Source organism: Salvelinus fontinalis, chromosome 2 (genome assembly GCF_029448725.1).
Source record: "Salvelinus fontinalis isolate EN_2023a chromosome 2, ASM2944872v1, whole genome shotgun sequence".
In the NCBI taxonomy this organism is placed as follows: Eukaryota; Metazoa; Chordata; class Actinopteri; order Salmoniformes; family Salmonidae; genus Salvelinus; species Salvelinus fontinalis.
Window position 1 is genome coordinate 48,526,874 of NC_074666.1, and position 15,466 is coordinate 48,542,339.

Below are 15,466 nucleotides of genomic sequence, written 5' to 3' on the forward strand. Positions count from 1 at the left end.
GAAATGGTCAGGTCTCAAGCCACACATTCAGTTTAGTGTGAGGAAAGCCTTGACCTTGTGAAAATACTTCTGTGAGGATGAGACAGCTCACAATCTATACCTTTATACACAAACTGAAACATTTCAAGCATGCATGTATGGTAGTACGCACACACATCCCATGCCTGTCCGACACACACACACACACACACACACACACACACACACACACACACACACACACACACACACACACACACACACACACACACACACACACACACAGTAGTAGTAGTCTTTAATATTGAACTGGGGAGATAACGCTAATGCACTATTCCTGCCTGCATACTGTAAATCCTAGAACTGCCTGTTCCTGTTCGCCTTAATGAGTTATTGAAGCATAATTAATTCACGGTGAATTCCTAAATTGAAGTCAGAGTTTCCATTACGATTAGGGAGCGCCGTGTTTAAGAAGAGTTTCGCCGTCATGCCTCAGATATCGCTTAATATCTGGCCCCTCTCCCTCCATCTCTCCTCATCTTCAGGAGAGTAGAAAAAGAAAGCTAATTTTCTTGAGGCTTTCATGGATTTAAATAATCATTTTATTTTGTCTGGGAACTCTAACCCTCTCAGTATGTTGATGGAGAGGAATAACAGTGAGAAACACAGGGATGAGGGAGAGGAGACATGCCTCGTATCCCTTAAGCTCTAATTCGACAAGAAGTGGGTCAGCTCATGAGGAATTTAATTTGAACAGATGTCAATTAATACCCATTATGCCTGCTCTTTCAGGAGGCTGCTGATTGATCTTCATCTCATGTTCTCGGAGCCGAGTCTTACATGAGAGATTCAAAAAGATTTTACATGATATAGTCCTCATTTCTCCACTGTGCTGGTTGAATTGATAGCGCTAGGACATTAGTTAGCTAGGCCTCTCTGTTACAGGGTAAATGGAGTGTTCCGGGTCTAGGCGAGTTCAATAGATAGATGTGCTTTATACCCTTACAGAATGTTGAAAAACAGACACTTCAAAATGTCTTGACGTTCAGGATTCTAGAGAACATCTCCCAGTTCTCTTTTAATTGCGTAAGCTCCGGCAATTATGTAAGAAAAATATTATGTTCAATACATTCAGGCACCACTTCAAAGGACTGAGATGAATAAAGTTGACTAAGTTCTTTAAATATACAGAACCAGTCAAAAGTTTGGACACACCTACTCATTCAAGAGTTTTTCTTTATTTATACTATTTTCTACATTGTAGAATATTAGCAAAGACATCAAAACTATGAAATAACACATAAAGAATTATGTAGTAACCAAAAAGTGTCACACGTACCAACAAACGGGTGTGATCATTCTATAGTGGTCCCTGTTGCGTATGATCAAACCGGTGTGATTAGAACGCTTGATTAGAACACTTATCATAGGTGTCCATTAAAATATATGCAATAATCGGAATGCAATATTTGTAAAAGCAGCCAACAAGTGCTCAGCATATGTGGGAACTCCTTCAAGACTGTTGGAAAAGCATTCCAGGTAAAGCTGGTTGAGAGAATGCCAAGAGTGTGCAAAGCTGTCATCAAGGGAAAGGGTGGCTACTTTGAAGAATCTAAAATATATTTTAATTTGTTTAACCTGTTGGGGATGGGGGCGCTGTTTAGACTATTTATGCTAATGTGGCTAATTTTTTAAACGGCTTCCCACAAAATCCTTGATCGTACAATATGCATATTATTATTATTATTGGATAGAAAACAGTCTATAGTTTCTATAGGAGTTGAAATTTTGTCTCTAAGTGGAACAGAGCCCATTCTACAGCAATTTCCCTGACATGGAGTCAGATTTGAGAAACGTTGGCCACTTTTCTGAAGTCATTTAAAAGGGCTCTGTCGTTGCTATGACTATACGGACACTTCTTACGTCTTCCCCTGGATGCCTTTACGTGATGACGATTCCAACGGGCTCGATTGCTCGTTCACAGGCCCTACAAATGAAAAAAACCTTTAGCTAGCAAGTCTTTTCTTGCTGCGTAACGCGCGTGGAAGACACCGACCCTCTCCTGTTCCAAGCGTTAGTTTAGCCTGTTATATTTCTCCGGTCATCTTTTCACTCGTTATAGGAGTTACAAACATCACAAAGTAGTTAATTTAAAGCGTTTTATAGCAATTTATATCCGTTTAGTGCGATTTTGGGACATTTATTTTTGCAACGATGTGAAAAGTTGGACACGCTTTTCAGTTCATCCCGAACGTAGTTGACATTTCCACATGGCAAGAGGACAGCTTTCCACCAAAAGACGATTTCTCCCAAGAAAGGATCCTTTGCCCAAGATACTGATGGAAGAACAGCTCAAGGTAGGACATTTTTATTATGATAAATCGTGTTTCTGTCGAAACATTTTAGTGGCTTAGGACGCCATGTTTTTTGACGTAGCTTCGCTTGGCGCAAACTGTATTGAAAAGTAAGGATAAATTAAAAAATGTAATAACGCAATTGTATTAAGAATTAAATTGTCTATCAATCCCTGTCCACCCTATATTTTTTAGTCACGTTTATGAGTATTTATGTATAAGAGTAGATCACTGTCTAAGTGGCGCAAGGACGTTTTCTTTACCAGCTTGTCTACATTTCACATTGTCTAACCATGATTTTGGTGGCTAAATATAAACATTTTCGATCAAACTGTATATGCATGTTGTAATGTGATGTTACAGGAGTGTCATCGGAAGAATTCTGAGAAGGTTAGTGAAAAAATTAATATCTTTTGGCGATGTTGACTTTTATCGCTCACTTTGGCTAGAATCAATGCTGGGCTGCTAATTGCTATGTGCTAAGCTAATATAACGATTTATTGTGTTTTCGCTGTAAGACACTTAGAAAATCTGAAATATTGTCTGTATTCACAGGATCTGTGTCTTTCGATTCGTGTATGCTGTGTATTTTTACGAAATGTTTGATGATTAGTAGTTAGGTAAACACGTTGCTCATTGTAATTATTCTAGTCCATTTGTGATGGTGGGTGCAATTGTAAACTATGCCATATACCTGAAATATGCACTTTTTTCTAACAAAACCTATCCCATACCATAAATATGTTATCAGACTGTCATCTAATGAGTTTTTTTGTTGGTTAGGGGCTATAAATATCTTAGTTTAGCCGAATTGGTGATGGCTACTGGTGTTGGTGGACAAATAAAAGATGGTGGAATATGCTAATGTGTTTTTAGGTAATAGATGTACATCTTTACATATTGTGTCTTCCCTGTAAAACATTTTAAAAATCGGAAATGTTGACTGGATTCATAAGATCTGTGTCTTTCATTAGCTGTATTGGACTTTAATGTGTGAAAGTTAAATATTTAAAAAAATATTTTTTTTGAATTTCGCGGCACTGGTTTTTCAGTGGGGGGGGGGGGGGAGTGCCGCTAGCGCCACGCTGATCCTAGACAGGTTAACACATTTTTTGTTACTACATGATTCTATGTGTTATTTCATAGTTTTGATGTCTTCACTATTATTCTACAATGTAGAAAATTAAGAATAACCGTTGAATGAGTAGGTGTGTCCAAACTTTTGACTGGCACTGTATATATATATATATATTTTTTTTTTGAGCAGTGTATATATATATATATATATACACAGTGCCATACCTTGGTAATTGCCACAAGAACATGTCAGGCAGTAAGTAACGTGTTGGCCATTAGAGATGTCCAGTTACTTTTGATGATATATCATATCGTTTTCACAATATTACAACATTATTTTAGCGCTAGTTGGCTGTACCTGCACAAACTACAGTATTAATCCTTAAATCTTGTTCTCCATCCTCTTTTTAAATAGGGAGCCAATTTGTTTTCAGTTCTTTTATTTCCATTACTGATCAAAACTCATTTTCTCATGACTCTCTCTTGTCACTCTGCAGAAGACATATGGTGAGCGATATGTTTGGAACATTGAATCGCAAATCACAGTATCAATACATATAGAATTGTGAAAATCGCATACATATCGTACCTAAGTATCATGATAATAACATATCGTGAGGTTCCTGGCAAATCCCAGTCCTATTGACAATATTTCCTTCTGAAAGCACACATTTCAATTAATTGCATCCTCAACTGTTTTGGAGGAGAAGGTCCAAGGTCCCTTTCCTCTGACCTTCTCCTCTAAATAATTTTGAGAAGAAGGCTAGGAAAGAAGATGTGATGCATCCAGGAAAGATGAATTGAGAAAGAGACACTTACTTGAGGGTGAACTGCTCCACTGTGGAATTGGGCACCAGGTAGAGGAAGATGTTGAGGGTCTCTCCTGGCTTCAGCGACTTCTCAGGCAACCTCAGGAACATGTTCTTATCCAGCTGCTTGTCCACCACCAGCTGCTTCTGGCTGGAATGGTACAGGCTGATGCTACCAATGCGGAGGAGGGGATGTTGAGAGGGAGGCTCGCCCCGTGATCCTCCTCTGCGGCCCGAGCTCTCGCCGAACTCCCCTCCGCTGTCCGGGTCATGGAGTGTGTAGTACAGCTCGGCCTGGAGGGACTCCCCGCTCAGCTCCAGGACCAGGCTGTCGCTGGAGCTTTTCCTGCGTCCCAGAGGTGCCACATTGGTGTTGAACCAGGTGGGGGGCAACTCCAGCTGGGCCAAGCACTGGGCAAGGTTCCCCCGGAGGCGGCATGACGTCTTGATCTCGCGCACATCCCGGAAGCCGTGGAGCCTGACGCAGGGCAGCTTGTCCTGGACCTTGAAGTCATCCCAGTCGCGACCGGCGATGTAGAAGAGCACCTGGACCACGGGGTTGCTAGATAACACCCTCGACTGGACGATGAAGGCCCGGACCTTCCAGTTGACCGTTAGCCGCCCGAGGATGTCCAGAGGGCTGGAGGGCTGGAGGAGGTCCTTGGATAGGCTCTGGTCCTGGGTGAACGGGCCGAAGGTTATGTTAACGGCGGGAAACTCCTTGGTCTGGAAGACCACAAAGCTCTCGGAACGCTGGAGAGGGTGTTTGTTGGCGGGGCTACCGTTGCTTTGGCCCGAGGACCTGGTCTCTCGCAGGAAGAAGGCCAGCTGGGCGTTGGAAAGCTTGAAGTTGGCGGGAAGGTAGATGTCCGGAGGGGTGGGGGTGGGGGTGACTGCCGAAGATCTCAAGAGAGCATCTGAGCTAGTCGGGGATACTTTACCTGCAAACGCTGAACACAGAGAGATGGAAAGAGAGAGAGTAAAGGGTTAGAATCTTTACAATGCAACATGTATTTTCCATTTTTGCAAATTACAACAGCTCTTCACATGAAACTGCCACAGATAACAACAATTATCTGATAAAGAGACAGTATGTGTCAAGTGGCCTGCAGGCAGATTGCCCATTGTGTCCAATGAAACGGGTTGTATAAGTAAACAAGCTGCATGACTCTGATTTTATCGTACCTGCTGTTCACAAGATAAACAGCTCAACACCACACACTCAACCAGTTGTTCCTCGAGTTCAATAACACACCAATAGTCAGTTTTAAAACTGACAGAGAAGCTAACGAATGGACAAAACACACAAGCTTTCAAAACAACAAGATATTGGACAAAATGTAAAAGAGAAATAGGGAGATACTTTAGAACAAAATAAAGTGGGAACAAACACTCAAACGTGTTATCGAATGACAAACTCTGGGAAAAGAGAACAAATAAAAACATGTGCCCTCAAGCTATAAAATACAATCTGCTCAGACACAGGACACAGTCATAAAAAACAGCATTGATGTTACATACTTATCAATAGTACCAAGAACATGAAATAAATGTGCCAAAGCCTTTCCAGACAGACCAAATCAGAGATTAAAAGTCCCATATTCCAAATCGCCTGGCATTGAAAGTATATGTCCTCAAATAGCCCTTCAAAAGAGTATATCCAATCATCAGTAGAGAGTGAGTTTGCAGTCACCAAGTTAACAGATTGCCAGTTTTAAAAAAAACTCCACGTTTCTCTCATAAATCTCCTCAGATATTCGCAGTACTAGAACAGATTCCTGGTGGTTCCCCTGCTTGCGCTGCGGCACACAGCTGTGGGGGATCTACAGAAGTTCTTGAACTTGTGCTTATGTTCCCTTTGGTGCAGTCGTGGTCCACAGCATAAACCCACAGAAGCTCTTTGAATCCAGTCCACACATGTAGCTCCACTCTGGCAGCTGTCCCTGATAGACCAAACCCCTCTTCGCAAGCCCGGGTTTAATACTGTAGACAAAGCCTTGACACCGCCCTGTCTCGCCACACCTAGCCTCAGTCTATAATCAACATTTGAGCTCCCAGACAGCGCTAAGACACACAGGCCTCAAAGGACTCTTGCACCACACACACACACTCGTAAAAAAAAATACCGTTCAGCTCGATTCATCCTCTCCCACTGGACATGTTCAGGAAGAGGCTTTCGTGTTTGTGTGAGGCAGAGTGTGTGAGTGAATGAGTGTCTATGTGTGTTGGACGGGAGGGGTGGGAATGGGGGAGGGATGTACTACTTGAATGCATTCAGGCAAAGAGAGTGAGCGGGAGAAAGAGAGAAAGGGGGGGGATTAGGTAAAGATCATAGTTGAATTAGCTCTGCCTGTCCCCTCTTCTTCTGCCACGGCCCCCCGAGAAAGATAATGAGGATGCCTGGGGAGGGTTGGGGGTGGGGGATTGACTACTTCTGTCCCCCAAGTGCCTGGAATTCCTACAATAAAATAGAAAGGAATTATTGGATGTGTGTGTGGTCCAAGCCTATACTCAGCATCACGCTCAATAGGGGGTCGAAAAGATGAAGGGGCCTGTTGTTCATTCCACCAGGAACCGTTTCACTTATTTCCACATCAAGAACATAAACAGAACAAGTCTCATCTCGTAATGGGATAGATGTTCTTGAACACTTTTGATCAGTTCTTGTCAGTCATGTACCCGATTTTCCACAGGGCTACGGCTCATTCTGCGCATCTGCTTGAGTAGCCTCTGCTGAGTTCCCAACAACCAATGTTCTGATATTCAGGGAAAATGGAAAGAGAGCTTAACAAGGCAACACTACATTTGAACTCTTCCTCCACATTTATTGGACTGGTTGAACAGTATTCCCAGTACAGTTTTTTTCCCTTCTCGTCAATACCATTATGTAGAGGGTCTAATTCCAGGCATTTATTTTACGCCTGCTACATTAGTTTACTGCTTGAGGAACATGAGTACATTTCTGCCGAGTGGTCTGAACCATATGGTGTGCTCCTGCAGTGTGGTTAGACTCTGGCAGTCTGAGGGCCAGGCAATGAAGTACCTCTTAAGGGGTCTGACATGATACTCTCAGCTCTGCAGAGCAGCGCCGTTCCATTACGAGACATTAGCTACTTGAGTGTCTCTTCATCCCTTTCTAAACACGCGTTATGCACACAACTGATTGCTCTTGTTTAGCTCCCCCTCCCTCCTTCTGTGTACTCCAGCCCGATGCACGGGCTGATTGAGGGGGCATGATTTACGGGCCCAAATGCACTGGGGGTGCTCCTCCTTTCACTTTTCCTTTGCTGCTGTATCAAAGTGGGGTCGGGGTGGATGGGGGCGCAGATGGGGCTTACAACAGGAAACCTGATACCCCCCCCGCCCCCTATTTGGCTTCCTATTAGACATAAGGGCCAAATTGATTGGCTTCTCTTCCTGTTGCATGCTCCGTTACATGATACCCATCTGTTGGGTGGGGGATATCAATGAGTAGCTAGCATCACCTCAGGGCTCTTTCCATCTATCAGGTCACTTTCCCTGATGGGGATTAATGAAAATGTCTGACCACAATTGGATGTTGAGGTTGGGGCTATTTCATTACCATTTAGAGCCAATCCGCAGTTTACAAAACACGACGATTAGTAGCGCAACGCAGTACGTGAATGTCATTTTTCATCACAAAATGGGTGGTTCCTTGTAGTACGCAGTCCTGCCTACGGCGCAATGCAATGCAATTTCCTCAGCATTTTTTTTATGGAGCATATTATTGCTTGCACGACGGTGGGGGCAGTGTTGTGTAGGTAATGAGGCTGTATTGTACCACAAACTCACTTGGTTAAAATGGAACCAGAAAAATAGCTTTTGCTCCTTTCTTTTTTGGCACAAAGTTGTTTCACAAAAATAATGAACTCTACATTTTAAACTGCTATAAAAAGTAAGCACCAGTGTTGCTATAAATCTGTGAACTAAAGTGATGGGCTCGGTTTCCCAAAAGAGTTAAATCGATTTAACTTATCCCATAGGCTGCTCCAAGACACCGCCGGCAGGGAAGAGGTATTCGGAGTGGACTTTTAGTCCAACTCAGGAGGCATGCACACCATCTACTGCTTTTGAGTATTTTACTCGCTAATGTTCAGTCCCTGGATAATGAAGTAGACTAGCTCAGGGCAAAGATCTCCTTCCAGAGAGATATCAGGGGCAGTAACATACTATGTTTCACGGAATCATGCCTCTCTCCGAATATACTGTCCCTGTCCATACAGCCAGCTGGGTTCTCAATACATTGTGAGGATAGGAATAAAGAACTCTCCGGGAAGAAGGCGGAGGTGTATGTTTCATGGTGTGATTGTAGTAACGTTACAGGAACTCGAGTCCTTTCGTTCACCCAACCTAGAAAACCTCACAATCAAATGCCGAGAACTAGAGAATTTTCTTCGGTTATCATCACAGCCATGTACAGTCCCACTCAAGCCCATCCCACGACAGCTCTCAAGGAACTACAAACTGGAAACCGCATATCCTGAGGCCGCATTTACTGTAGCTGGGGACTTTAATAAAGCAAATCTGAGGAAAACTCTACCAAAGTTTTATCATCACATTGTCTGTAGTACTCGCGCTTCAACAACTCTCAACCATTGTTACTCTCCCTTCCGGGATGGATACAAGGCCCTTCCCCGCCCTCCCTTCGGGAAATCAGATCCCGACTGCATTTTGCTCTTCTCTTCCAATAGGCAGAAACTCAAACAGGAATTACCTGTGCTAAGGTCTATTCAATGCTGGCTTGACCAATCGGAATCCATGCTTCAAGAGTGTGTTGATCTTGCGGACTGGGACATGTTCCCGGGTTCCCTCTGTGAATAACATTGAAGTATACACTAACATGGTGACTGAGTTTATCAGGAAGTGTACAGGGGATGTTGTTCTCACTGTGACGATTAAAACCTATCCAAACCAAAAACCGTGGATAGATGGCAGCATTAGCGCAAAGCTGAAAGTGCAAACCCCCACATTTAACCACAGCAAAGTGACTGGGAATACGATTGAATACAAACAGTCCAGTTATGCCCTCCGTAAGACAATCAAACAGGCAAAACGTCAGTACAGGAAAAAGTGGAGTAGCACGGATTAAAAAGGGAAAACCAGCAACGTCGAGGACACCAACGTCTTGCTCCCCGAGAAAGATAAACAAGTTCTTCGCCCATTTGAGGATAGCACAGTGCTGCCGACACAGGCCGCTCCCGAGGACTGTGAGCTCTCATTCTCCGTGGCCAACGTAAGACATTTAACCCTGCCAACCCTGCATCCCCAACCGCATCATCAGAGCATGCACAGACCAGCTGGCTGGAGTGTTTACAGACATATTCAATATCTTCCTATCCCAGTCTGCTTCCCTCACTTGCTTCAAGATGTCCACCATTGTTCCTGTAACCAAGAAAGCGATTGTAACTGAACAAATTACTATCGCCCAGTGGCACTCACTTATGTCATCATGAAGTGCTTTGAGCGGCTAGTTAAGGATCATATCACCTCCACCTTACCCGACACTCTAGACCCAATGCAATTCACATACCACCCCAATAGATCTATGGATGATGCAATCGCCATCACACTGCCCTATCCCATCTGGACAAGAAGAATACCTACAGTTTAAGTCGGAAGTTTACATATACCTTAGCCAAATACATTTAAACCCAGTTTTTCACAATTCCTGACATTTAATCCAAGTAAAAATGCCTTGTTTTAGGTCGGTTAGGATCACCACTTTATTTGAAGAATAAGAAATGTCAGAATAATAGTAGAGAGAATGATTTATTTCAGCTTTTATTTCTTTCAGCACATTCCCAGTGGGTAATACGTTTACATACACTCAATTAGTATTTGGTAGCATTGCCTTTAAATTGTTTAACTTGGGTCAAACGTTTCGGGTAGCCTTCCACAAGCTTCCCACAATAAGTTGGGTGAATTTTGGCCCATTCCTCCTGACAGAGCTGGTGTAACTGAGTCAAGTTTGTAGGCCTCCTTGCCCGCACACGTTTTTTCAGTTCTGCCCAGACATTTTCTATAGGATTGAGGTCAGGGCTTTGTGATGGCCACTCCAATACATTGACTTTGTTGTCCTTAAGCCATTTTGCCACAACTTTGGAAGTATGCTTGGGGTTATTGTTCATTTGGAAGACCCATTTGCGACCAAGCTTTAACTTCCTGACTGATGTCTTGAGGTGTTGCTTCAATATATCCACATAATTTTCCATCCTCATGATGCCATCTATTTTGTGAAATGCACCAGTCCCTCCTGCAGCAAAAACCCCCACAACATGATGCTGCAACCGTGTTTCACGGTTGGGATGGTGTTCGGCTTGCAAGCCTCCCCCTTTTTCCTCTAAACATAACGATGGTCATTATGGCCAAACCATTGTACTTTTGTTTTATCAGACCAGAGGACATTTCTCCAAAAAGTACGATATTTGTCCCCATGTGCAGTTGCAAACCGTAGTCTGGCTTTTTATTGCGGTTTGGAGCAGTGGCTTCTTCCTTACTGAGCGGCCTTTACGGTTATGTCGATAGAGGACTTGTTTTACTGTGGATATAGATACTTTTGTATCTGTTTCCTCCAGAATCTTCACAAGGTTCTTTGCTGTTGTTCGCAGATTGATTTGCACTTTTCTCACCAAAGTACGTTCATCTCTAGGAGACAGAACGCATTTCCTTCTTGAGCGGTATGACGGCTGCGTGGTCCCATGGTGTTTATACTTTCGTACTATTGTTTGTACAGATGAACGTGGTACCTTCAGGCATTTGGAAATTGCTTCAAAGGATGAACCAGACTTGTGGAGGTCTTTCTTTCTGAGGTCTTGGCTGATTTATTTTGATTTTCCCATGATGTCATGCAAAGAGGTACTGAGTTTGAAGGTAGGCCTTGAATTACATCCACAGGTACAACTCCAATTGACAAAAATTATGTCAATTAGCCTACAGAAGCTTCTAAAGCCATGACATCCTTTTCTGGAATTTTCCAAGTTGTTAAAAGGCACATTCAACTTAGTGTATGTAAACTTCTGACCCACTGGAATTGTGATACAGTGAATTATAAGTGAAATAATCTGTCTGTAAACAATTGTTGGGAAAATTACTTGTGTCATACGCAAAGTAGATGTCCTAACCGACTTGCCAAAACTATAGTTTGTTAACAAGATATTTGTGGAGTGGTTGAAAAATGAGTTTTAATGATTCCATCCTAAGTGTATGTAAACTTCCGACTTCAACTGTAATGAACCATCATCCCAACCCATGAAGTTACTACCCTGCATGAATCTGCGGGTAGCTAATCAACCAGGTTCAATGTTAGCTAGCTAACATTAGGCTATAACTAGGCAAGCAAATGACTCTGAGATACGAATAATAAGATCATACATGTAACGTTAGCTAGCGAGCCAGCCAGCTAACGTTAGTTAGCTAACAGTACACTAACTTGAAATGAAACCACTTTCTATCAAAATTAGAAATGTGTAATATCTGAAAATGTATTAAGCTAGACTATCTTACCCGTATTCAGTAACAGTCAAAAGTTCAGACACACCTACTCATTCAAGGGTTTTACCTTTATTTTATATTTTACAATTTGTAGAATAATAGTGAAGACATTAAAACTATGAAATTACACATATGGTGTAACCCAAAAAAGCGTTAAACAAATCAAATATATTTTATATTTGAGATTCTTCAAAGTAGCCACCCTTTGCCTTGATGACTGCTTTGCACCCTCTTGGCATTATCTCAACCAGCTTCATGAGGTAGTCACCTGGAATGCATTTCAATTAACAGGTGTGCCTTGTTGAAGGTTAATGTGTGGAATTTCTTTCCTCAATGCGTTTGAGCTAATCAGTTGTGTTTTGACAAGGTAGGGGTGGTATACAGATGATAGCCCTATTTGCTAAAGGACAAAGTCCATATTATGGGAAGAACACCTCAAATAAGCAAATACAAACGACAGTCCATTACTTTAAGACATGAAGGTCAGTCAATATGGAACATTTGAAGAACTTTGAAAGTTTCTTCAAGTGCAGTCGCAAAAACCATCACGCTCTATGATGAAACTGGCTCTCATGAGGACCACCACAGGAAAAGAAGACCCAGAGTTACCTCTGCTGCAGAGGATAAGTTTATTAGAGTTAACTCAGATTGCAGCCCAAATAAATGCTTCACAGAGTTCAAATACCAGACACATCACAACATCAACTGTTCAGAGGAGACTTCATGAATCAGTCCTTCATGGTCGAATTACTGCAAAGAAACCACTACTAAAGCACACCAATAAGAAGAAGAGACTTGCTTGGGCCAAGAAATGAGAAAAAAGGAGATTTTTGGTTCCAACCGCCGTGTCTTTGTGAGATGCAGAGTGGGTGAATGGATGATCTCTGCATGTCTAGTTCCCACCATGAAGCACAGAAGAGGTGTGTTGGTGTTGGGGTGTTTTGCGATAAAAAAAAAAATTCTAAGCACACTTAACCAGCATGGCTACCACAGCATTCTGCAGCAATATACCATCCCATCTGGTTTGTGCTTAGTGGGACTATCATTTGTTTTTCAGATGACCTGGCCTCCACAATCACCCGACCACAACCCAATTGAGATGGTTTGGGATGAGTTGGACCGCAGAGTGAAGGAAAAGCAGCCAACAAGTGCATACTGTAGTAAACATACTGTAGTAATACTGTAGTAATACATACTGTAGTAAACATGTGAAAGTGCCTAATTCCTTACATAAGGAAGAGCAGGCCATGTCTGTACTACAGAATGCGGGGCACGCGGGAGACCGGTGTAATTTCATAGTTGTGATGTCTTCACTATTATTCTTCAATGTAGAAAATAGTAAAAATAAAGAAAAATCCTGGAATGAGTAGGTGTGTCCAAACTTTTGACTGGTACTTGCTTAATTAATTTGATTCAAATTATGTTTTTCCTATTCCAAGAAAAAAAAACTCTGGGTTTCCATTAGGATGGAATGGAAAATGTGGCGCTGTACAACGTGACGGTCGGCAGTATAGTACTGGGCTATTTAATTAACGAATCCCCGTAGGGCACGAGGAAGGAGTAGGCTGTCCTTGTAAATAAGAATTTGTTCTCAACTGCTTTGCCTAGTTAAATAAAGGTTACACTAAGAGCATAACATTTCTGCACCCTAATTTTCTAATTATTGTCTAACCAATACCCAAATGGAGATTAAGTTAAAAAAATCTCATTGATTTATCAAGACCAGTCCCCATGTTTGCCTCAGAGCAGCGCAAAACTGTGCTAAAATAATTGTAGGCTTTTGCTTCTAACTTTTATATGCTCTTTAAATTAATATGAACATTAATTATGTGTGTTCGCTTGTTTTGTACTGTTCTGTAGTTTCGACCCAATGATTCGTCTGACAAACAAAGAACTTCACGTCCTACAGGCCTAGTAATGGATCAAAGCTGGCGTGATATTCAATAATGTCATCTTCACAGACGAATCAACCGTGGCCCTTGAGCAATTTGCTCATAATTGCTACAGAAAAAGAGGAAGAAGATCAAGCAAGCCGAGTCCCAAGCATTCGCTTAAAATCCCTGTATGGGGTTAACCTCTCGCCAGGGACCAGGCCCATATTTGATTTTTGATGGTTTGTTTGGCTATTTACGAAGCAAAAGGTACATCAACTATTGTAGCCTACACCTCACGGACTATTATGTGTTAAACAATAATTCACTCTTGTCTCCTATTTCAGGTATCATGGCTCGAGATTTCTTTGAGGAAGAAAATATCAAGAAATATGCTGGACTCTGTCAGAGGTGTTTCTGGGTACACATCATTTCTTTCAGGGTAGGATTATAGCAATATTTTGTTACGTTTAAGCCTATTTACATGTATATTTCTATTATTGTACCTCATTTTGGCAGTTAGGCTAAATGTCTTTTTTTTCTTCTCCAAATGCAGACAATGACCCAAAACACACTGCCGCCCGGGTTTGCATTGCAAATGAGGGCATAAACTGGGTCAAGATGCCAGCAGAGTAAGAAGACATTTATGTAGTAAAATAAAGATTAAACAATAAATAAATAAAAGACCTACACAACCTTCAGTAGGCCTACAGTATATCTAATAATATTTATTTTTCATCTCTACATGTAGGTCTCCTGATATAAACCCGATCAAATTTGTTTGGCATCAACTGAAAACATTCTTTATTGTAACCACAATGCCACATGTATATTTTCAATTACGTTTAGAGTTTGGGATTTACAAATGTTCGCTTTTAATTATTGGTTACATTGTTTGAGTTCGAACGTGCAGACCTTTTTTCTTTAAATGAATGTTTCATGTAGGATGCTACATGTTTGACCAGTTGCTATTGTAAGTAGGGATAATAAAATAAATCCTACTTCTATTAGGCAGTTAAGCCTCATAGCCTACCTCAGCCAGTTGTTATTTTATATAGGTCTAGGTTCTGAAAAAAGACACTCCAATTAAGCCCTCTTGTTGTTTGTAAAGTCAAATTAAAATGAAGATTATTGTTGAAATGAGTTTCCTTCATCTGTTGGTGTGCAACACTTGCATTATATATTTTTTCAGAACATTAACCTTGTCTAGGTAGAAGTGGAAAGATAGATACAAATGATTTGTTGCAAGTTTGGGGGATCACACCTTGCTCGGCAATTAGACAATCCTTTAGTAAAGGTTGAATAGTCTATTGTTCAGCTAAAAGCCCATCCTGCTACGCTTGTGAAAAACTAATAATAAACTTTTCCCCCTTTCCACATGTTAAAGATTTCAATTGATAAAGTGTTTTTAGACTTATTAATCGGCCCCAAACCCAATTAGTAAATTTGGGCACAGTTGATAGCGTGCTGGACTTCGGGCTAGAATGTTCAGGGTTCGAAACCTGCTCCCTGCTTGTTTCATTACATTATTATGCCGGTCTCAGAGAAAATAGCCTGGATTGTTACTCCCATCTCATTCCTCGCCCTCTTCCACATGTCATTCAGCACGCTTGTGGGCATGCTGGCAGGATGTACTGTTTTTTTATTCTGTATATATGAATTACAAATCAACCTTTACTTAAATCATGTTTCTCGTCTATTGCATAGTTACAATATGTAATCATTGATACCCCAGGAGCAGGAGTGTTAAACACTGTTGAAGTGTATAATTGTAATTCATACATGCAGACACAGCATCATTCAAATAATCGAGTTTGATACACCTGGTATTGGATATGACTGAAAAAAAACTTGCTAAATAGCA

General features: G+C 41.6%; 1 protein-coding gene across 2 annotated transcripts in view; it reads right to left on the reverse strand.

Moving 5' to 3' along the window:
- Positions 1–15,466, reverse strand: part of LOC129820088 (transmembrane protein 132E-like) — a 359,840-nt gene that overhangs the window by 100,883 nt on the left and 243,491 nt on the right. Inside the window, exons 1-2 of one of the 2 annotated variants that reach the window (XM_055876932.1) lie at positions 5,741–6,405; positions 4,230–5,169 (exon numbers count right to left, since the gene is read on the reverse strand). In XM_055876932.1, the coding sequence (XP_055732907.1) occupies positions 4,230–5,169; positions 5,741–5,819 (1,019 nt within the window). In that variant the 5' untranslated portion in view covers positions 5,820–6,405. Of the gene's footprint in view, positions 1–4,229; positions 5,170–5,740; positions 6,406–15,466 lie in introns of those variants that run through there. The other variant, XM_055876942.1, reaches the window with a different exon arrangement.